Genomic DNA, 22,467 nt, shown 5'->3' on the forward strand with positions numbered 1-22,467 from the left:
CAGCTGCGGGGCCAGTTGGAAGGACCACGATTCAGTTAAATTCACCCCTAACGGAAGTACTTAGGGATCATCTTGCGATTTGCTAAATAATAAAATTGCATATGTATTATGAAGCACATATACTCCGTACTAAAAATGGTGGAATATTCGAATCTACCGTTCCACAGATCTTCTGGCTAACGAACGCGATAAAAAAGGGGTGGAACTCAGCTGCTTACTCGGACTAACTTGAAGGGCCCTACCAATCAACGCAGCATCGATTGGCGATGCAAGGGTCGAAGACTCAAGAATGAGTATCCTCAAGCCGCCTGCACAGCTGCATAGCAGCCACAACTGCACAGTAAGCTTATCAGACAGTGTTACCTTCACGAAAACGGAAAATCAACAAACGCCTTACAAACGCCTGCTGCTGAAGAAACCAATCGTGATATTCTACTCACTTTCCGGTATAGGATTAAGTGAAGTGATCCATCTGCCATCGATTGCAGATCCACCAATCTTTCTAGCCCTGGCAGACCCCTACATGCACGCCCAGGCCAGGCTAGAGCCTTGTGTTACCCGCGTGCAACTCTAAGGCTCTTAAAAAGCTTCCCCGCCATGTTGCCGGAGTGGTTGCTTCTCGGTCTCTTTCAAGTCGTCTTGCCATGTCTTCGAAGACTGAGATGAGGGACATGGAGGCCATGGGATTGTCCGGGACACGGGGTCTATCGGACTCCGGGGATTCGCAACTCCTGGGTGAGTTTTCACAAACGCGTCAATATGCCAATATGCGTGAATTGCAAGCTAACGGGCACGCGCTCAGCCAAAATGGGCTACAAACAGGAACTCAAGAGGCAATACTCGACACCGCAGGTATTTGCGGTCGCGTTTAGTATAATGGGATTGGTTCCTTCAATCGCATCAACCTTGGCATTTTCGCTACCAGCAGGACCTGTCGGTATGGTTTGGGGGTGGTTCACAGCAAGTATTTTCATTCTTCTGGTTGGACTGGCAATGGTACGGCCTTCCTAGTATTCGCCCAAATCCATGTTATAACTCTCCTGACTGACCCTTGTCCAGGCTGATCTTGCATCTGCGATGCCAACCGCTGGAGGTCTATACTGGTGGACCCATTATTTTGCGGGCGGGAAATACAAGAACCCGCTGAGCTTTTTGATCGGTTACAGCAACACGCTCGGACTCATCGGTGGAATCTGTTCGGTGGATTATACACTTGCGCTCATGATACTTTCCTGCATCTCCATATCCCGCGATGATGGATGGTCCGCGTCGCGAGGCGTGATTTACGCTGTCTACGTGGGTCTGATTCTGTTGCATGGGATCTGCGCTGCGCTATCTGGTCGCGTGATGCCCAAGATCCAGACTGCTTGCATTTATATCAACATCTCACTCGTCATCGCGACCGTGATTGCTCTACCGGTTGGCAAGGTCACACGTGGCGAGGCGCTGAATCCCGGAAGCTATGTTTTTCAACACGTTGACAATGAGACCGGATGGCCTACCGGGTGGGCTTTCATGCTTGCATGGCTTGCGCCCATCTGGTCTATCGCTTCCTTTGATTCATGTGTGCATATGAGCGAAGAGGCGATGCATGCAGCCAAAGCCGTGCCTCTGGGGATAATTTGGTCGGCCGGCTCTGCATGTGTACTTGGCTTTCTCACATTGTCTGTCATGGCTGCGACAATGGATCCGAATGTGAGCAATACATTAAACTCGAAGTTTGGACAACCAATGGCACAGGTGATCCATCACCCTTTTCTTTGATAGCATGCTGTTTGCTAATTCAACTTCCAGATCTACTACGATGCTCTGGGCAGGAATGGCGCCTTGGGCTTCATGATTGTACTCTGTTTGATCCAATTCCTCATTGGACTCAGCTTGGTAAATCTACTATCCCCAACATTATTCTTTTTGGCCATGCTAACAAACTAGATTGTCGCTGCTTCTCGCCAGGCATGGGCATTCTCACGAGATGGCGCCCTGCCATTTTCGACCTTCTTTCGCCACATCAGCAAACGCATTCAGTACCAGCCCGTACGAATTATTTGTGGATTGGGAGTGATGTGCCTCATCCTGGGCCTTCTATGCCTGATCAACAATGCCGCAACAAACGCCTTATTCTCCCTCTTCGTCGCAAGCAATTACTTATCGTGGGGAACTCCAATCTTCTGTCGTCTTGTCTGGGGCCAAGAGCGGTTTTATCCAGGCGAGTTTTACACCGGTCGGCTAAGCAAGCCTATTGCGTGGATTGCAGTTGGCTACCTCTTATTCGGTGTTGTGCTTTCCATGTTTCCAAACGGTGGTCCCAATCCTTCACGTAAGTCTTTTCCATATGCGCAGCCATCAATATCTAGCACTTTGATTAATTCTTGTCGCAGCGGCGGATATGAATTACACAATTGTGATAAATGGATTTGTTTGGGTTGGGTGCATGGTTTACTATTTCTTGTTTGCACGACACTGGTTCACTGGCCCGCGCATGACAGTCGATGATAACAGCTCTGAAAATACGGGAAATGACGCGTACAATTCTGTTGTCTCAAGCGGAGGGCCAACACTTGCGAAGGAAGAGTGACTGCTTCGATTCCTTTGCTTTCAGCGATTTCTTTGGACGTGTTCTATACCCCCTTCCCCCCAGTGTCAATTTTATAGCCGCTGAATTTACGTACCGATATGCGAAGTAAACACCGGATGAATTGGCTCGTACAAGCTTCTCTTGTGCCAAAAATCCCCATAAACCCATGCCGATCTTAGCTAAAAATAGCCCGAAATATGACGTTGCAACCCCACAGCTATCAGGGACACGGAGGTCACCCCGTCTTCTCCAATCCCCCCGCTCCACGATCGCGACACATTAACATCCATGCAGTTTTCGTCGGATTCCCGCCATCGAACTGTTGAATATGAGCCAAGAGCATGAATCGCCCGGTGAGATAGAAGACACCGACAGCTTCGAACTCACCCAACCACCCGAAGAGAGCGGGCCGCTCCAACGAGCGGCGACCGACAACCCACGAAATGTGCAATGGAAGCCATCGTCGAGAACTGTGGAGGAGACACTCGCAGATGGTCTTTCGAATGAAGATCTTTGGATGTTGATTCGGCGATTCAATAAGGTAAGGCTTGGCCTTGCGGAAGTTGTGCTTCTGGACTGACATGTGAAGCAAATCTATCATGTGAAAGCTGTACCGGGCGCGAATCTGGATCTGGATCTCAATCGGGCGCAAAATGAAGTGTATCCTCCAGAAAAGCTTCGAATGACACTTGAACGTTTTTATATCTCTGTGGTTGTCGGGTTGATTGAATTCTTTCGACATGTTGGGAGATTGCGGTCGTGGAAAGAGCCCGTCCGCACTGCGGTCTTTTGCGGTGTAAATTAATTGTCTCTCCCCAGCTTGACTGCACTCATTGCTAACTCATACGCAGATCTACTTCGCATCCTGGGCAGCAGATCTCCTCATTCCGATGACGATGAGCCTATTCATTGCCTTGATCATGTTTCCTCCCGTTCGGCCGTTTTTATTCCCCGCTCCTCCAGTGCAGCCGCCAACAGACGATTCAACTTCAAGCACGTCGGCAAATGAACAACAGGAATCTCAAGACAGCTTGACGGGTGTACCGGAGAATCATAAGGGAGAAACTGCAGAGCAAGAAGCCAAAGTGTTGCTCGATAGTTTTGCGACCATGGCTGTCGAGGGTGCTGCGGGGAAATTCGGATATCCTCTTGATGAAGATACCGCGGAGAATTCTACTGCAGTTATTGCAGCACCACCTGTCGATACCACGCCCGAGACACCTGAAGTGGCCGCGGAGAAATCTGCAGAGGAACAAACCAAAAAACCCATGAAGAAGAAGGTCTCACAAGGAATGGATCAGGCCATGCGAGTGGTCAGCGATATCACCGATATCTATGAAAGATTTGCCAAGTGAGTTCCTCGGATAAGAGAACAAATGAGAAACTTGACGTTAATTGGATTGAAGTATTCTTTCTCCTACTCCGCCATTCTATCTCATTTCACCACGCCTCCGCATATCGGGCATCTTGAGCATCGTGTGTCTCGTCGCGCCATTTGCATCCAGTTACTGGATCATCAAACTTGTCGGGTTCACTCTAGGATTCGCTTTCTTCGGAGCGCCTGCCTTAACCTACACGACAGACCTTTTGAACCGCAAATACCCCGAGTGGCAAGAGCAGCTCGATATCAACATGTATGTCCACTAACCAACCTACCATTTACCAAGTGACACCTCTTAACATAATCATGATCTAGGACACTTCTGAAAGGTGTGCCCACTAACGCCCAACTAACTTTAACACTCCTCCGAATCGGTGAAATCAACTCATCACCTCTTCCACCACCACCAACAACCGAGGATAGCGAGCCCGCATGGCCAATCAAGCGCAAGAAGTCCAAGGCAGTGACCATTCCTCAATCAGGCGATCTTGCTAGCATATCAAACGATTCAAGCACCAACCTGTCATCCGACAGTCTCGCAGCACCAAAGCCTAAAAAACGAACCTTCTTCAAAATCCTGAAGTTTTTCCGCCGCACAATCGCAACCGCAATCCGAGGCCACATCGCCTTCGACCGGGCAATGGCAATTGCAGGGTCGGCACATACAAAGAACCTCCTAGGCATGCTTCAAAACCACCGCTTCTCTGGCACACCATACGGGCCATTGAAATTTGACGCGAAGTTCGAGCGGAAGCGCGGGGCAGCCGTCATCGATTCCACCAAGGAACCACCTATCTTATACTTCACGACGTACCAATCAGCCGGATTGGAGGATCTGAGCATTGAGGCGCGGAAGAAGGGGTCTGTTCTGTTTCAGATTCCGGTCACTGAGATCCAGGAACTGCGGAAGACGGAGGGATTGGGGTGGAAGGGGAAGCTGATTGTTGAATTGACGGCCGGTAGTAAAGAGGCTGCTGATGGACTGGTCGTTGTTGGCAATGAGATCGGGCAGACATTCCATCTTACGGGGATGAGGTCTCGGAATCAGTTGTTCAATCGATTAGTTGCGATTGATGCGCAGTTTTGGGAGAGTCGGTGATCATGTTCCAAGGGGTAGGTATGTCGGGGACTCGGCATACTGGTAGAGCCTAGGACAAAATGTATAGATCTATGCATGTAAGCGGACAATGTATACGAGCTTGCTCACATATACGATAGGAATACAATACGACTAGTATTCGAATGTTCAAGTTCATAGTTCAAAAGTATAGACAGGTATATATACAGATAAAAACGCCGGTATTAACCCAAGCCAGCAAAACGCGCGGCAAAATATTTTAGGGTAAACCAATCAAGGAAAGTCGTGAAAGAAAAGCCGTATCCGATCTCGAGTATTCATCCCAGAAACCCGAGACCAAAATCATACATTCAGGAAAACTCCTTTACAGAGCAACCATGACACCGAGCATACCAGCCATACCAGCGGCAGCGGCGTTCATCTTGTATCCGGCGACGGCAGCGTTGGAGGTAGTGGGGCTGGCAGATTCGGAGCCAGTGGTGGAAGCACCAGTGTTGGTAGCGGTGGAGGCACGGGAGGTAATGGTAGATGCACCAGTGGTCTTCTCGCCCTCGGAGTTGGTGGAAGTGAAGCTAGAGACCCAAGCGGAGGCCTTGCTGGCAGCTTCAGAGCCGGCGGATTCACCAGCCGAAGCGAGAGAGCTGGCGTGGCTCTCGACAGCGGTGGCGATGGAGGCAGCGTCGCCGGTCAGAGTTGACAAAGCAGCAGCACCGCCGGTCTCGAAGGCATGGCCGATTGAGGTAGCTTCCGCGGCGGCATCCGAGCCAATGGACTCACCTCCGCTCTTGAGGGAGGTGGCAACGTCCTCGGCCTGAGAGACAATGGAGTCGACATCGATGTCGGGGGTGGCCATGGCAGCGGTGGCCAGGAAGAGGGCAGAGGCAATAGCAGTGAACTTCATTTTGGTGGTGGTGGAAGGTAGAGGAAGTTGAGTTACTTTTGAAGTGGTTTGTAGATGGAGATAGAGTATTGATATAGGGCTGGTTAGGCTGTAGATAGGATGAGAATAATAAACTATGGTTTGGGGAGACCCAGGGGTTCTTTATAGTGTCGATCGGAGCATCCAATTTCCTCCTGGATATACATAGTAACCACTACGAAGGACACACCAAACTGGGGACAAGGCATCAGGGTCCGCAGTTGTGGCAGTGGCAATGACGCCGTTTAAGGGGGAAGACGGAGCACAAAATAAAATGGGGCCAAGGCTTACGGCCGATCAGTGGGATTGGGGGAGAAGTGCAATTTTGGAAAGCAAATCATCATTTAATAACTCCACTTGGGCTGAGCAGACAGACAATGATTCGTCTGAGCCCTTGTCCGCCCCCATCGTTGACTGCTTAGTGCGAGATCCACGAGGGAATAGCGGCACATGAGGCTACATGCTGCGACGGGCTGCATGAGCTGTGTTCCCAATTTGATGCTTATTTCTGAGCTGGGCCTGACTCTACTGCATGGTGCTGTGCTGTGCTGTGTTGTGCTGTATGGTAGCAAATGGGGTTGAAATTTGACACAGCCTATACTGAATTAGAAACAGATATGGTGCTGCCTTCAAACAAAATCAAAGTTCGGAAACCTCGGCTGGCAGCGCCACATCGTAGGCTTTACCCCCTAATCCCCTAATGTCGGGGAAGAACTCTACCAGCTACGGCAGGTGAGCATGTGAGTGGTGGGACGACATTACAGAATTTCATTTCAGGAGGATGACTCCGCCTAAGGAGATTTCGGCATTGAAGCGGAATGAAGGAAACGAAATGCGTGTTGAATTGATTGATGGGCCTCGTACTTCCGAATAAGCCAAGACTGATGACGTTTTACACAATGCAAAGTGGATGAAGTCGTGGGTGGGTGTGGCTGTGGATTTGTGGATGTCTTGAATGGCTTTTTCCGGCCAGCACCGAGAGGCAAATGGGGGCAGCCTTGTCACGGGAAAGTCACGTGAAGGGTAAAAATAGATATGTTCACGTGATTTGCCTGGATTTAGCGGTTTGTTGGGGGCCTAATGTTTACGTGCGTAAGAATGCAGGCGCAATGGACAAACAACCATCCGCTTGTCAGTATCCAATGAAGGAATCAAAATAAAGGATTTAAATTACGAAATAGATTATTTTGCAAATCATGTACTTGAGGATTTAACAGTACTACTAGAAGGGACGTTCACACCTGGGCAGTCCTAACCTAGAAGTTTATGTGCCAAGGTTGTGGATATATATCTTCCAAGTTCAACTTCAAGTTGAAGTTCAAGCCCTGGAGGCTCCTACCTAGGTACCTGGGTAGTACCTACCTAGGTAGTAAGGGCTACTAGTCGGTAGTAATGGTAGTAGTAGTACCTACTACTCTTCTAGCCAAGGGGACACACACCCGCAGGGACTACGCTTGCTGGAGTCATGAGTATGGCGAAAATTTCAAGTTTACTCCAGGGCTAGTATCAGTACTAGTACTAGTACTAAGAGTACAAACAAAACATTCAGCTTCAAGAAATTTGCAGTGGAATTTGCCCAGGTTAACTTGCCAGTGAACAGAAGCGGAAATCAAATCATACTAGTCATTAAGAAAAGAGTACTCAGTCATATAAGACCGTCTAAGAAATGCATATGTTCAAAATAACATGCCATGCTATGCACATGCCACCACCACACGCACACCAAGCCTGATCCAATTCCGATCTATGCAGAAAACTGGCTGTAGTCCTGGATAATCCCCTCCCACCCACCAGGATGGCTCGTCTCGGTCGGATTGGTCTTTCCATCCAAGATCATGACGTCCGTCATGCGGGTGCTGATCGAGTACCACACCAAATTCTGCGGCGAACCAACAACACGCATCATATTCGATTGACACTTACCCTCGCAAGGCTGATTGTAGAGACCATTCCACGATCCATCGAAAAAGGCCCAGGCAGCAGAGTTGTAGAGAGCAATGTTGGAGCCCCCGTCAATATTAGTGGCCAGCGCGGAGCGACATTTGTCGTCGTCAGTGGAGCACCATGAGAAGTCTGGATCTCCATATTGAGCATAGGCAAACCAAGGTGCGGGTGCCTTCTCATACTCGCCAGAGCCTTGCATATAAGGCGACTCAGTTTGAAGGAGGCCGGCGTACACGTTTTCGGCCTTGTGGAAATTGTAGTTGTAGAGCCAGTGGTGCTCAGAGCCAGTACCAGTGAGCCAGGTACCTTGAGTCGCTTCGACCAAAATGCCACGACCGGTTGAGATGATAGTGAAAAGAGATTCGCTATCCAGGTTGTGGTCTGCTGTCCATCCCCAGAAGTTCTCAATGTATGCAGACGAGCTCTTTGTCAGGTGCATCACCATAAAGGCAGCCATGCAGTCCTTGGGATCTTGCGAGGTACAGCTGTTGGAGATTGTTGTTTCGGCAGTACCACCAACTGTTACAATGGTGTTCCATAGACCAACATCTCCGGGTTGAGCTCCCGCAGCGTTGATCTCCAAAATCTTCGCACCGGGGAGAATTTCACCAGCTGCAAAACGCATATCCTGAATTTCAATAACACCAACATCCCCAGGACGACCGAGCTGGACCACCGCGCGAGGTTGACGGGGATTCTTGAAGGCATCGCCATAACCCGAGATGACAGCCCATGCCTCCCCGACCATCCGAGTGCCCACAGGGACGAAGAGAGTATCGGAAACGCGGTAAACACCGAAGGGAATATAGGTGATCTTGCAATCTTCGGCGTTCTTCAACAAGATGGCATTCAGGGCCTCGGTATCATCGGTACGGCCATCACCCTTAACGACATGGCCCGAAACCGTCTTGACGTTCACGATATCATCACCGCCATATTCCCCGTAGGTAGGTTGGGCCTTGGTGAAATACTTGCCACCAACCAACAAATTCTCCGACCGTTGAGTAACAAAGGACTTTCCAGCTTCATACTGGCCAGGTACCCTTGAGCCCCAGATATAAGTATCAATGTGTAGGGCAGGTCCCAAGCGAGTAGCGCCGTTGCTATCAACCGCGATAGGGTGCTGAGAATCGTGGAAAAGATTCTCGATAATAAACTGGCTGTTCTGGTTGCCGTCATCCCGAGAGGAGTCATGGAACAGAATGACGGTTCCACTGTTGATCGATGTCGAGTCTAGTAGAACCAGACTGCCCAGTCCGTTGCCGGTCATGTTGACAGCAGTACCGCAGGACTCAAAAGTTGCACCCTGGAGCAGGACAGTCCATCCACCAGCTGCAGAAAATGCCGTGCCGACCGCGCTAAAGTGGATGTTTTTGAAATTGACCTGTTGGTTCGAGTTTATGATACCGGTGGCACCGCCAAAAATGCGCTGTTAAAGTTAGTTTAGACAAGCAATGAAATGTTGCCCCAGGAGAAGAACTTACCACGTCGGTGACGGCAATAGTTGAACCGGCATGTATATCAATACCAGTGTGCGTACCAGGGCCAGTCGGCATTCGAACCTCGACATTGGTCAACCCAGATCCTTGAGCCACTCCCCATTGGAGGGCAGTGATGGCGACATGAGCATCCACTGAAGTCGTGTCCAAGATAACGTTCTTCATCACCATCATGAAGCTAGTTTCGGGGTTTCCGTTGTTCTTGTCGTATCCCAGCACAAGGAATTGGCCACGGAAACTGGGAGAGGCTTTGATTACGGGTGGATTGTTAGGGTTGCCAACAATGATAGTTCCGACAGTCAATTTCAATGTGCTTCCAAGTTGATAGACTCCGCTGGGAAGATAGACCTCTGCCGGGAACCGGGTGACTCCGTTTCCTTTACGACTACCCCCGGCTCCGGTGTCATCAATGGCTTTCTGGATGTTTGCTGTCTGATCGCCCGTACCATCATTCGCAACATCGTAGTGCATCACATTTCGGTACACGGGATACGAGTTATCTTCGGAGATATATGGAGCCAGACCAGCGCCTTGGCCTTTGTGATCTTGCTGGTCCAACCAGAAGACACCGCGCGAGGGTTGCCAATTGGGAGCGCATGTCTTGGAGGCCGGGGCGAAAGTTGGACTGTTAGATCTGCAGATAGTCAGTACAAGTCTATGGCTTGGAAGGTAGCCTTAACCTACACTGGCTTTGGTCGAGTTGTGAACGTCTGAACCTGACTCGATGACGAACTTTGGCTCGAGGCCGGAGTCAAAGTATAGGTCAAAGTTGTGGGAGCAGTTGCCGCAGAGGACGTGGCCGGGGTAGAAGAAACTGGCGCAGCGGCTGGAATCTGCTTCGAGCTCGATACGGCAGGAGTAGAGTGCGACGGACTTCGCGAGGGAGTCCTTGAAGAGCTCGGTTTTTGCGGCGAAACGGGTGCTTGAGGGGATGTTGGCCCCTGTGAAGAGTCAGGTGCATCTGAGGCAGCAGGGATTTCAACAGGAGTAGATGTATCTGCTGGGGAGGGGGTTTGCGCAGGAGTTGGCGTTTCCACCGGACTGACAGTCTCTGGAGGACTGGGAGGCTCTGCGCTCGAGGTTTCCAAGGGAGTCGGAGTGTCTGTTGGCTTTCCAGCTCCCAGGAGAGTATCAATTAAGTTTGGAGCACCGCCCACCTGGGACAACAGTGTCGGAAACAAACCCAGAAAGAAGACTGACTCTGATGGGCCCTGATTGACTTCATGGAGATGTTCAATGTCACTCTCGCGAAGAGGACTGACCGATCCCGACACAGTAGAGACAACTGCTACCAAAGTAGCAACAGACAATGAGCTCCGCATCCTCAGACCTCAATTTCTCTACCGCAACTCTCAAGGATATCCTATCAAGCTGGTAGCAGAGGAAGGGAGAAGAAGAAGTAAACATTGGAACCCCAAACATGGTGAAAAAAGGACCAGAGATCTGGCCAGGCCCTTCTGGCATGCAGGAGACCAGGCGGTTGGCATGGAGTCGTCAGGATACCGGCAAACCTGATGTTTTGATCTGGGCAGGAGGTTTGGAATGCGGTAGCTTCGCGGACCGCGCGGATCGTCCCCCTTGCGAGCGGAACGGGAGATGGACAGCACAGACGCGACGGCGGTGGATGGGCGATGGCAGAAGTAGCACTTACGCTTAGTATACCATGGCGAAAATTCACAGATGCAAAAGGGACTGGAAGAGCGTGCATGGTGACGATGATGATTTCGATCTTGATGCTGTTGATATGGTTGTTGACATTGTTGTGGGTCCACGGGTAAAGGGGACTCGAGCAGGTGCCCTTCAAAGATGGGAATGTAGTCTCGGCATAGACAGTGGACTTGTTAAAAATGATCTACTCCGAGATTTCTCTAGCTGGGGGGATACACGAGACCAATAGACATTACTGAAAATTGATGACTCGAGGCGCGCTGTTGAATGACCATCTCATTTGACCAGAATAACAACTCACCGAACCGAGGCTATTTCGAACCAAATTGACTCCCTGGTGGACTATTAAGACCTGGTAGGACTGCCAAATGCGCCTGGATAGTTTCTAAATGTTCCATAAATGTATACGGCTAAATCGGATATACTCGAATTGGTGGCCAGGTATCATACTCCATAATCAATGCCTCCCTCGCCGAACTTGAAACCTTGCCAGCTCGACTCTATCTGATTGGCGCTGTGTACCCAATTCTCAGCGAGCACGAGCTCGAGATTCCATTCCATAATTGAACGAACTGACAGCTATTGAAAACAACAAGCTGTAAATGTATACTTGTAGTTCTGCTGATGAGTATATTCTTCTCATTCGGGAATAGTGTCCTGCCTTCCTGATTAAAAAACGGGGTCGAGCGAGCGAGTCTTGGTGTCCGCCGTTTATCGGCGGACTTGCGTAGAAATTGGAAAAAAAGATCTCGACAAGCAGATTACTCCGTGCCAGCCATAAAATAACGCGATACCTTTCAACTAGACCCAGCGCTAGCTTGGAACAGTAATTGGAACGCGAGCGAGATCGGGAAAGCCCGCGAAACGCTGTGATTAGGCCTTTTCAGGGTGGAGTCTTTTTTTCAGATCAGATTAGATGGCTGCTCTGAAGATATCCTCTCACTGGCTGGAAGTCTTCCCAAAATAAAAGTATTCGCTTTGCCTTCTAAACTTTTTTGACTTGCGCTAGGCCCCACGAAGATGGAGGGTGGTAGTTATTTCTGTTTTTATAAGGGAAGTTGGTGCCTTTGTTAAGTTTTCTGTTGTCTAGCCTGATAGTCTTCGCCGCACGGAATTCAGAATGCCCGATACAGCCAACGACAAGATCAATCCCACCTCGGACTCAGTGGAAAGGGAAGCCGAGATTGACGAAAAAAACCTCGCCAAATCCAAAGTCGGCGATGTCCTCCAGTCACACGGTGTCACCCGCATGGAGGCTATCTACCGCGAGGCCAAGACAAATCGCACATCGCTGTGGCGGGTCGCCATCTCAGTACTAGTCTGCGCGTGGGCCTAATCGCTCGATTCATCGACGACATCCTACTACTCACTAGAAGCGTCCTCATATTTCAAGCAGCACATTTCTATTCTGTCTACCCTCTCCATCGCCACCAGCATCATCAGTGCAGTGAGTAAGCCTTTCATCGCTAAGATTTCTGAAATCACATCGCGCCCATATACCTACCTCGTCGTTCTCGTTTTCTACGTAATTGGGTATATTATCGTTGCCTCGTGCCAAACAATCTCCGCATACATTGTCGGCGAAGTTTTCGTCGCCATCGGTAGCTCCGGTCTGGACTTGACCACCGATATAATCGTTGCCGATCTTACACCCCTGGAATGGCGTGGCTTTGCCAGCTCCATGCTCTCTACTCCGTTCATCATCAATACCTGGTTTGCCGGGAAGATTGTCCAGGCCATCAATAGCAGGAACCAGTGGCGTTGGGGATATGGAATGTTCGCCATAATCATGCCTTTCGCTCTAGGGCCGGCCATTGCTGTTCTCATCTGCCTGGACCGCAAGGCTAAGAAGCATGGTATCGTCAATATTGTATCTTTGAACGCCACTCGCCGTGACGCTCGAGAACTGGCTGACAAGGAAGGTAATGGAGCTCCCCGTGGTGCAGTCATTGCACTGGCCGCTGAGCTGTCGCGTACTTGGATGGAGGCGTTGAAGACAAATCTTGAAGAGATCGACGCCTTTGGTCTCGTCCTTCTCGGCTCTCGGCTTTGGGTGGTCATTACTTCTGCTCCCATTCTCGTTAAAAACTTATGCCGATGGGGGATGGAAAAACCCCTCGATGATCGCAATGATGGTTGTTGGAGGTATTTTCCTTGTCGCCTACATAGTCCACGAAATATTATGGGCTCGAGTACCGAGCGCCCCTCGTCGACTCGTTTTCAACAAGACCTTCTTGATGGCCGTCATAATTGACAGTACCTATATGCGTTCGTATCACCCTGTCCCCATCACCACAAGTTTAAATAACTAACAATAAGATATAAATAGTCGCGGGTAACATGCGCGGTCTATACTGGAGCTCTTATGTATACATCGCCAAACCATGGAGCTACCAAGACTGGGTCTACTACGGCAATACTCTGACCCTCGCTTTTTGTATCGCAGGGTCCTTTGTCGGACTGCTACAACCTTGGACCCACAGATACAAATCGATTCAGATAGCTGGTCTTTGCGTCAAAATTATCGGCATGGGAATCATGCTAGAAGGAGATATGGCAACCGACAATACGGCAGCAATGGTTATATCCATGATTCTAGTCAGATTCGGTGGCTCAATGTCCGTCGTTGGATCGCGTGTCGCCTCCGAAGCCTAAGTTCCTCACCAAGATGTCGCGCTCGTGAATTCTCTCCTCTCCCTCTGGTCGAAGGTCGGCAGCGCTATTGGATCCGCCATAGTTGTGGTTATTTGGTCAAGCCAGATATCAAACCAACTTCGGACACACCTCTCGACAACCGCAACCGAAGCCGATGTGACGAAGCTGTTTGGCCAGGTCACTTTGATTAGAAGCTATGAATTTGATGATCCGATGCGCGTAGGTGCAATTGTCGCCCATCGCCGCGCGTTATATTATTGTATTGCGCTGGCTCTTGGAATTACGTTTATCCCGCTTATTACAGTATTATTCCAGAATAACTACTTCCTTGGGAAGACGCAGAATGCTGTGACCAATCTTGGTAATGATGGATTGCCTGTTGTGAACGACGGGAATAACGAGGAAGTTCCACCAGCGAAGACAAAGAAAGATGCTTTCTTGCGATTCTGGGCTGGTAGGTAGATATATGGTAATTTCATGCGAGAGAGGATGGTATAAAGCATTTTTTGTGAGAGTGGATGATTTGAAAATCTCGGCTGCGAGTGATGGGGCATCTAGTATTTACAACTAATCGCTAGATGAGTTATTGCGCTACAAAACCCTCAACTTGCGTTATTTTTGTCATTCGCTATAATGGTTTCAATCTAATAGACCTTATTAATTATTTATTTCCTGACCCTAGCCATGTGTGTATAATTTTCTCCGATATGACTTAAAATACTGAAGCTTTATGCCTCAGGCATAATGATGAGTCAGCACATATCCCGGCCGTTAGTCGTTTTGTTTGTTGTTTTGATAGCCGAAGTCTTTGCTTGGTGATTTCGCCTTCTTCCATAACTTCGGTCCATCTCTATTTTTGGTCCAGTCGCTTCATCTCCGTCCCTTCCATTGTATTATTTGACTCCATCATTAGAAGTAAACTGCATCTGCAGTGGCTGGTATTTTGAACTCCTGAAGAACCCCCTACTCTCACGAGTCCACGACAGCTAGGGGCTGGGCACCAACAAGCTATCGCCATGCATTCACTACAGTCTTTGCCCTTGGAAATTCAGTTCATGGTAATTGACTATCTTGACTACGCGTCAGAAGTCAACATTTATGGTCAAACATGCCGTGCAATCAACAGCTTCGCCGATCAACGGCTTTATCAACATTTTGCTAAGCTGTATTCGCCTCGAGGGTTTAAACGGGTTATCGAAAATGACAATGTGCTGGCTGTGAGACGGCTACTCTCCGCAGGTGTGAAATTCGACCGATACGATGGAGTCTACCGGGATCACCGCACGCCGTTCGAACTAGCGGTTTCCAGGGGCAATGAAGATGTCGTCCACGCCTTCGTGGATATTTTGGGAAGCCATAATACCATGAGCGATATTTATGGCGGTGCAGAAGTCTTGGCCGCTGCTGTGAAGAATGGGGGTACAGAGATGCTCCGTCTTTTAACGGAAATGGGAAAGTCGACAAAGGCTGGCATTCTACATGGTCAATGTCTGGGGTATGTTGTTTTCTTGAGAATCATGTCGCAGGTCCAGGTGCTAAGCAAGTGAAAAAGTCTTGCGCTCATGGAAGCAACAAAGAAGGAAGATCTCGAAGCAGTACAGCTTGTTTTGGAGGCTGGCGCAGATCCCAATGTGAAAGCTGATCTGATTGAATCTGAAGACCGCTACCAGGATCATGAGCACAGAATGCCACTTTTCATCGCCGCGAAAACCAAAAATGAGGCAATGGTGCGGCTGCTTCTACGGAATGGAGCTCATTTACTCGTTGCCGGGGATATCAATGCCTGTCAGATAGCTGAAATATGCGCGCTGGGAGGAGAAGAAATGGCAAAGCTGATCCTGGAGGAAGTTGACATCGACTCCAAACTGGAAACCCTCAACCACGACCAGCTAAATCATTTCTTCAACTATGCGGCAGCTATTGGAGACGAAAGTCTCACTGAGCGGTTGTTGGGGATGGGTTGCCAAGGCGAAGACCTGGATGAACTTTACGGCGACGCGGAAACAGAGCCCTGGCCTCGCTTTGCGTCGCCTTTGATGCTTGCTGTAAAACGTGGGAACATGAGAATTATTGAGATGATCATAAACAACGAAGATCCACTCTCTGAGCAAAACGCACTGATTGAATGCAGTGACACTTTAGCCACGGAGGCGGCTCAAACTGACGATGAATCTATGATGGAAATGGCGTTAAAAGTCGGACAAAAGGTCGAACAAAGTCCGGTGGATTATGCGATGGGAACAGCCTTTCTGAGGGCCATCGAACACGGAACGGAGTCTATGTGCGAGTTCCTCATACAGAAGGGTGCTCTCATCGTTGAAGTACCAGACTGGCAGCGCCAGTGCAGGGTGAAGGCGGCATTCAGGGCCAAGAAATACGATATTATGGACCGCCTGTTAGACAGCTCTGGAATCGGTCCTGAAGATCCGATAATAGGCGAAACAACCATGCTATGGGAGGCCGCAAAATGGGGGCCAATTGAAGGTTTTAAGCGAGTTGTTAAGCGCGGTGTGTGGCTAGAAGAAAGGTGCCAGGGATGCCGCAAGGCCGTGGCACTTGCCGCGGAGTATCAACAGCACGAGATTCTCAAATTCCTTCTGGATTCAGGATTCCCGATCGACGACCTGTATCATAACGGGGACTGTTTTCAAACTTTGATTGTCAGAGCCACCAGTGGCCTGTGTTCAGGACCACTAACAACAACGAATATGCTTCTCGACATTGGTGGAGAATCAGAATATGGGCCTCTCGATTACCAACAAGCCCTGGAGGAACTATCTAAAAGGGGTGTTGCGAGGTATACTAATCTAGGGTTGCTAAGGGAAGGTGTGAACCCCAATATGCGAGCTGAGATTGCCAAAAGCCGCGGCGACGGTGGGATCAGTATTGCAAAGGAGCTGATTTCCCGAGGCGCAAGTCCGATATCTGGATCTGGTTCACAGGCAACTTCTCTCGAATGGGCTTTAGTAAACCGGCGATTCGCTTTGGTAGAAACCTTTCTGGAAGGAATACCTGCATCCATGGATCAGACCTTTGATGGGCTCCCTGATAACGGCCCTATCTCTGACAGATTCCCGGATACGACCGTGACCTCGGTGCCCCTAGCCTTTATCAAAAGACTGGATTTAGAGCTTGCTCGGATGTCAGACGAGCTAGAGAATCGAATGACGGACTGGGAAGTATTCCCGGGGACGGGAAGCCCAAATCGGACTTTTGGGACCTATTCTTTACAAACAAAGCAGTCGCGAAATACATGTCTCGCATGAACAGTATCAGGTTGGGCAAAGGGGAGCTTCTATACAAGAGGCGCATCGATCCAGAGATTGTCATATTGGGGAAAGGAGGGCTTCTGTTTAAGAAGTACCTCGGTCCCGAAGTCCTTGGCTGACCAAGATCTACCAAGTAAAATAGCGTGTTGCTCTTCTGGAACTTGCAAATCAATGCCGTCATCGATTGCCAATCTATTCCCTTGATGCTTTTATAATATCCTTGATCTACCCCTGACCTGTAGTGACATCAATCTAAACACTCATAATCGATACTAGTATACACTAGCAAATAAGTAGGTTATGCACGGAACGTTGAGGGATTATTTCATGCAGTAAAACCGGGCTCTGCTTGGATGAGTAGAAGATCGACACTGGAACCCCAAAAATACCCTGCGCTTGAATTCTGTTACTGACCTAGAAAAAAGAACCATATGAGGAAAACTTTGAATTGAGAAGTTATCAGTTTACACGCAGCAGCCTCTTTTGAAAGGGCGATTTTGTCAGGAAGAGACCGCACCCACCCCTTTAAGTTCTCCCAAACAAGCTATGGGGAGTAGTTGACTTCACAGCAAAGGCAATTAAACCACCAACCAGACACTTCACGCCGCTGAAGATCGACATTTGGGCAAAGCCCCCATATTGTTGCACAAACGCTCCATTGGCAGGAGGACCGATCAAAACCGAAATAGAACTAAGACCGATCCCCATTCCCAGGAGGGTGCCACTTTGCTGTCGGCATTTAATGCAGAGCGTGAAAGCTGTCGTTCCACCGGAAATGATTGTTCCGGTGGTAAACCCGACAATGACGGCGTAAACCACCAATGCCGAGGTGGATTTTGCTTGGTTCATGCAGCAGACAACGACCCCCGAAGCCATTCCTCCGAACATGAAGACGTTGAGTCGTCCGAATTTGTCTGCGAGGACTCCTGGGACGACTCGTTCAAAGGTCGATGCTCCGTTGACGATGGCTAGTAGGTAAGATGCCAGGGTCGCATCCATGCCACGTTTCACGGCGTAGGTGGGCATGTAAAAGAGTGGAGCGAACATTCCGATGAACATAAAAAATAGTGCCGCGATTACCATGCAGTAGGTGCGGTCTTTGAAGGCGGAGGGAAGAAAAAAGGCGGATTTGCGAGGGGGTAGGCGACTCCGAACAGTAATACAGGAGAAAGAGAGCAGTGGAATGAGGAGGAAGCCAATGATGCGGATGGACCATCCGAAGCCCAAGTTGGTGCTGTTCAGCATTTTGGAGAGCGCGATTGGTATGACAACACCACCGATGGAGGAGCCGGAAATTACCAGGCCCAGTGCTGTGCCGGCCTTCTTGTCGAAGTATTGAGTGACCGCTGCCATTGCTGGGAACTGCAAGAATCCCATCGAGACGCCGAGCAGAATTCCCTGGGCCAACATGAACTGCCAGTACTGGGTACAAAGGCTGGTCATCATGATGGCAAACACAAGAAGTCCCGCGGAGGGGCGAATCACCTTGTTCATGTTAGCTGTGCGTCCAACCATAGGAACGATAGAAAAGAAAGATGAGAAGAAGTGTTGTTTACATACCCAAGCACCACAACGATCAAAAAGAGGGCCACCATCCGCGCCTGCCGCAAACTGTGTGAAAACAGCAACGGATCCGATCCAGGCCACTTTATCTGGCGACTGGCCTTTAAGTTGATGGGAGAGATAATATTCCACGAAGACGCCAAAGGAATTAGCAAATCCGAGAGCTGAGAAGAAGATACAAGCTGCCCCAGCTGCGACGAGCCAAGCTTTGATACCTCCATCGGGAGGTGGGCCCAAGTTGCTGCCGTCTTGTACAGACTTTAGAGTAGCGACTTCATTCTGCCATTCGTAGTTCAAAGCGAAGCATGGTTGATTGTATTTTGAGGCCACTTTCGATGTGTTGGAAGGTTGTGTAGTCGTGTTCAAGCGGTCCGAAGCTGCATCTTCATTACAGTGAGTGCAAGAGCGGTCGTCACACATGATGGGCGAATTGTAGGGGTGAGAAGAGTGATGGAAAAAGATACTTCAAGTTCGTGAATGCCTCAATATTCCTTTCTTTGGTTCACAGTTCCAAAACCATCAAAGATGCAAAGATGTGTTGTCTTGTGCTGTTTATACTACCGCAGAACTAGTTAATGCCCATTCACCATGCAGTCCCGTGATTGGCTCAGCCAAAATATCGGGAAATTGCAGACGAGAAAGGCCAACTGTGCAATTCCCGACTCCGACACCGACATTTGCTTTCCTTTGGCGTTTCATCCTTCCTTCTTCCTTCTCTACTCTCCGTTTGTCTTGCCAACTTCCCTTCTGCAAGTCATCAGTCATCATTCGGTGCTCGGATCTCGGTATTTTACAGATGTTCGGAGTAAACTGTGGCTGAACAAAGAAGCTCTTTCTCTTATCTGATCTGGAGGCTCCGAGTTACAGTATGGATCCTCCCGCAATGCCGCAATCTGAACGGCGTCGTCGCCGGCCACCGATGTAAGAGAAAAGAATTTCGTGGTTTTTCATCATGTATAGACTCTTCGAGTGGCTGACAGATTTTCAGATCTTGTGTGTTGTGCCGCAAACGAAAAATCAAGTGCAATCGGGAGACACCATGCAGCAACTGCGTGAGATCCAAAAATGTGGCTTGTGTTTACGATGCCATCTCGCCAAATCCACCCTCCAACCGGAGCAGTGGGGTGAATGCATCTGCAAATCAAAGCAGCCAATCTCATCCACTGGAAAGCACCCAGATGGAGATCCAGACAGAGCAGGTTCCTGCATCCGATACCGTGATGACGGTGCCGAGTGGGCCAAGCCCATCCATGTCGGTCCCGTCTGAAAAGGCGTTCCTTACCCCTTCAAGTCAACCACAAGCAGAGGAGCTTCAAATCCTCAGATTTCGAGTGAAGCAACTCGAGGAACAGCTAACCAAGACAGTTCGGGCCTCTACCGGGCCTGCGACCCCAAGTCCAAATTACAATATCAGTACAACCAGATCTCATTTTGCTGGTACATTTCATGTAACCTCGGAGAGCGCCACTGCCGGCCAGCCGCCGACCATCTCACGATCCATCATGCACAAAACCAGGGTATTTGGACAAAGTCACTGGATGAATGGAGTTGCTCAGGTCAGTCACTACTCCGCCTCATGTAAGACGAAGAACAGATACTGACAATGAATCGTCAGTTTGCCGAGGTCCTTGATCTGATAGAGCCCCTTCTTCAAAAGGAGGGTGCGCGAGCAATGTCAAACTTGACCAGGTGCAAGTGGCTCGGCAAAACGATCAAGGCCCAGCGCACACCAGCATGGCCATGTCCACCGACGCGTGATCTTCCCCGTAAGGATGTCGCTGATGCCCTGGTTGGGAATTACCTCCGAACGTCAGAGACCGTCTACCGCGTCCTCCACGTTCCAACATTCCAACGTGATTACGAGGATGCCATGAAATCAAAGAACTCAGACATGCCCTTTTTGATCCTTCTGAAACTGGTTATGGCAATCGGATCGTCGATTTATGATGATCGGTTTTCCATGAGAGCAACCGCCATCCGATGGGTCCATGAAGCACAGACATGGATTTCCGAGCCCGAATTTAAAGCCCGACTTGGTCTCCAGTTCCTCCAAATTCACATTCTCCTTCTTTTAGCCAGAGAGATTGTCGGCGTTGACGGCGCTCTTGTGTGGATCTCAACCGGTGAACTGCTTCGCTTCGCTGTGTACATGGGACTTAATCGGGACCCAGAATTCCTCCCCAGAATGCCCTGTTACTCATCGGAGATGCGACGAAGACTCTGGAACACCATCATGGAACTCGATCTGCAAGCGAGTATGGAATCAGGAGGTCCTCCTCTCTGCTCCCTGGAAGACTTCAACACCTTGCCTCCCGGCAACTTCGATGATGAAGCGATCACCCAGGAAAACCCAATGCCAACACCAGATGATGTATTCACTGATGTATCCGTTGCCTTGGCCCTGCGCAAGATGCTGCCTCTCCGCCTATGCATTGTCAAGACATTGAATGGCATATCCTCCCACGCCGGATACGAGGAAACGCTTCGCCTTGACCAGGAACTACGTGCAGCTTCGAAACTGATCTGTCGCGAATTACAGGGATACAAAAACAGGGGGAGTGGAGGAAGAGTACCATCTGATTACCAGACACGAATCGTGGACTTCTTCATTCGGCGCTATCTCACCGCGATTCACATGCCATTCTTCAGTGTGTCGTTGAAGGAAACCCAGTACGCATTTTCGAGAAAGGTCGTTATCGAGAACTCGCTGAAAACATGGTGCACGATCTTCCCCATGTCATCAGCCATGGCAAGCCATTCTCAAAATAACGCGTTGCCTTTAGAGACTGATGACCTGTCTCGACTTGCCCTTTGTGGAAATGGCAGCTTCCGCACATCTTCCATGCAAGCCGTGTTCCTCATCGCGGCTGAGCTCAAGACGCAGGTTCAAGAAGAAGCCTCGACCTTAGGTCCGATGTCCCTCCGCCGTGATCTTTACTCTGTTTTGCAGGAGGCCAAAAAGTGGTCTCTGCACTGCATTGAAGCAGGTGAAACAAACATCAAAGGGTACTTGTTTCTCTGTCTCGTTTGTGCGCAGATTAAAGGGTTGATGCACGGTCTCTCAAGGGAGGAACTTCCCGCGATACTCCTAGAAGCGGCGGAAGAGGCGGAGGCCGGGTGCTTGAAAATCCTGGAGGGCAAGATCGATTCTGCGGCGATTGGTCTGGAAAGACAGGATGATATTGGAATGGACCCGGTATCTGAGATAATGGCTGACTGGAGTTTGATGGTGAGTGATCCTTCCTATATCAATATTGATTCATGCTAATACTTGTCAGATGCCCGACACCCACTTTTATCTGGGGGACTCTGGTAACATGGACTGGATGACGATGGATTCGCTGGCGGCATGCGCATCATATTCAATTGATGGCATTTGAGCTTATTGTGTGGCCTGGATGGCCTTTGCTATTGTGATACCCAAGAAGATAGTGGCGCCCGAGAAATAAAAAGCTAATGGCTATGACCTCAAGGAAATTCTGTAGCATGAGACCGACATCTCTTCGACTTTGGATTTGAAGCGCGACATGCTCCATTAAATCTAATCGCGAATAGTGTAATCTGAAAGGCTTCGAGGGGCCAATCTCGACACAGAATTTCGTGTTCCAGAACAGCAATAAATAGCACCACATTGAGGTCGTGATGTACGCAGCTGATTCTTCATACAAAAAATAACCTTGGGCGATAAAGAGCATGTACAAAGGGAATACCAGTGGGCAGCGATCTCTGCTCCGGATGAACACTTGCGTACCCGCCTTCATTCCAACCCTTCGATTGGGTAATTGCAGGTGGTCGTCATGCTAGTAACCACTAGTAGCGACACAACTTTGAATCAAGCTGAGCTGTGGATCAAGATCTTGAAGGTTTGCGGCAACACCAGATCATCGAAGGAAATAAATACTAGCCAATGGTCGCG

General features: G+C 49.5%; 10 protein-coding genes across 10 annotated transcripts; 7 read left to right on the forward strand and 3 right to left on the reverse strand.

The window, feature by feature from the left end:
* Positions 1–644: 644 nt before the first annotated feature.
* On the forward strand, positions 645–5,055 carry N7509_012844 (putative GABA permease (Uga4); the record flags this gene model as incomplete). Its single annotated transcript, XM_056637481.1, has 11 exons — positions 645–735; positions 803–996; positions 1,060–1,695; positions 1,795–1,881; positions 1,933–2,317; positions 2,379–2,571; positions 2,870–3,116; positions 3,165–3,371; positions 3,427–3,926; positions 3,982–4,209; positions 4,272–5,055. The coding sequence occupies 11 exons, from the start codon at positions 645–647 to the stop codon at positions 5,053–5,055; spliced, it is 3,552 nt and encodes a 1,183-aa protein (XP_056480988.1).
* A 343-nt stretch (positions 5,056–5,398) lies between these two features.
* Positions 5,399–5,935, reverse strand: N7509_012845 (putative GPI anchored protein; the record flags this gene model as incomplete). Its single annotated transcript, XM_056637482.1, has 1 exon — positions 5,399–5,935. One exon carries the CDS (start codon positions 5,933–5,935, stop codon positions 5,399–5,401), a length of 537 nt encoding a protein of 178 aa, XP_056480989.1.
* A 1,762-nt stretch (positions 5,936–7,697) lies between these two features.
* N7509_012846 (glycoside hydrolase family 55 protein) lies at positions 7,698–10,718 on the reverse strand (the record flags this gene model as incomplete). The annotated part of the gene is made up of 3 exons (XM_056637483.1): positions 7,698–9,326; positions 9,382–10,030; positions 10,081–10,718. The coding sequence occupies 3 exons, from the start codon at positions 10,716–10,718 to the stop codon at positions 7,698–7,700; spliced, it is 2,916 nt and encodes a 971-aa protein (XP_056480990.1).
* Positions 10,719–10,816: 98 nt separating this feature from the next.
* N7509_012847 (uncharacterized protein) lies at positions 10,817–11,053 on the forward strand (the record flags this gene model as incomplete). The annotated part of the gene is made up of 1 exon (XM_056637484.1): positions 10,817–11,053. The coding sequence occupies one exon, from the start codon at positions 10,817–10,819 to the stop codon at positions 11,051–11,053; it is 237 nt and encodes a 78-aa protein (XP_056480991.1).
* Positions 11,054–12,184: 1,131 nt separating this feature from the next.
* On the forward strand, positions 12,185–13,318 carry N7509_012848 (MFS general substrate transporter; the record flags this gene model as incomplete). Its single annotated transcript, XM_056637485.1, has 2 exons — positions 12,185–12,364; positions 12,461–13,318. 2 exons carry the CDS (start codon positions 12,185–12,187, stop codon positions 13,316–13,318), a joined length of 1,038 nt encoding a protein of 345 aa, XP_056480992.1.
* Positions 13,319–13,404: 86 nt separating this feature from the next.
* N7509_012849 (uncharacterized protein) lies at positions 13,405–13,719 on the forward strand (the record flags this gene model as incomplete). The annotated part of the gene is made up of 1 exon (XM_056637486.1): positions 13,405–13,719. The coding sequence occupies one exon, from the start codon at positions 13,405–13,407 to the stop codon at positions 13,717–13,719; it is 315 nt and encodes a 104-aa protein (XP_056480993.1).
* A 1,016-nt stretch (positions 13,720–14,735) lies between these two features.
* Positions 14,736–15,266, forward strand: N7509_012850 (F-box protein; the record flags this gene model as incomplete). The annotated part of the gene is made up of 1 exon (XM_056637487.1): positions 14,736–15,266. The coding sequence occupies one exon, from the start codon at positions 14,736–14,738 to the stop codon at positions 15,264–15,266; it is 531 nt and encodes a 176-aa protein (XP_056480994.1).
* Positions 15,267–15,281: 15 nt separating this feature from the next.
* On the forward strand, positions 15,282–16,985 carry N7509_012851 (ankyrin repeat domain-containing protein; the record flags this gene model as incomplete). Its single annotated transcript, XM_056637488.1, has 1 exon — positions 15,282–16,985. The coding sequence occupies one exon, from the start codon at positions 15,282–15,284 to the stop codon at positions 16,983–16,985; it is 1,704 nt and encodes a 567-aa protein (XP_056480995.1).
* Positions 16,986–17,513: 528 nt separating this feature from the next.
* N7509_012852 (uncharacterized protein) lies at positions 17,514–18,971 on the reverse strand (the record flags this gene model as incomplete). Its single annotated transcript, XM_056637489.1, has 1 exon — positions 17,514–18,971. The coding sequence occupies one exon, from the start codon at positions 18,969–18,971 to the stop codon at positions 17,514–17,516; it is 1,458 nt and encodes a 485-aa protein (XP_056480996.1).
* Positions 18,972–20,154: 1,183 nt separating this feature from the next.
* Positions 20,155–21,819, forward strand: N7509_012853 (fungal specific transcription factor domain-containing protein; the record flags this gene model as incomplete). The annotated part of the gene is made up of 1 exon (XM_056637490.1): positions 20,155–21,819. One exon carries the CDS (start codon positions 20,155–20,157, stop codon positions 21,817–21,819), a length of 1,665 nt encoding a protein of 554 aa, XP_056480997.1.
* Positions 21,820–22,467: the final 648 nt, after the last annotated feature.

This window comes from Penicillium cosmopolitanum (assembly GCF_028827165.1).
Source record: "Penicillium cosmopolitanum strain IBT 29677 chromosome Unknown utg000012l:1.0-3308103.0:1.0-3310761.0, whole genome shotgun sequence".
NCBI classification, from domain to species: domain Eukaryota; kingdom Fungi; phylum Ascomycota; class Eurotiomycetes; order Eurotiales; family Aspergillaceae; genus Penicillium; species Penicillium cosmopolitanum.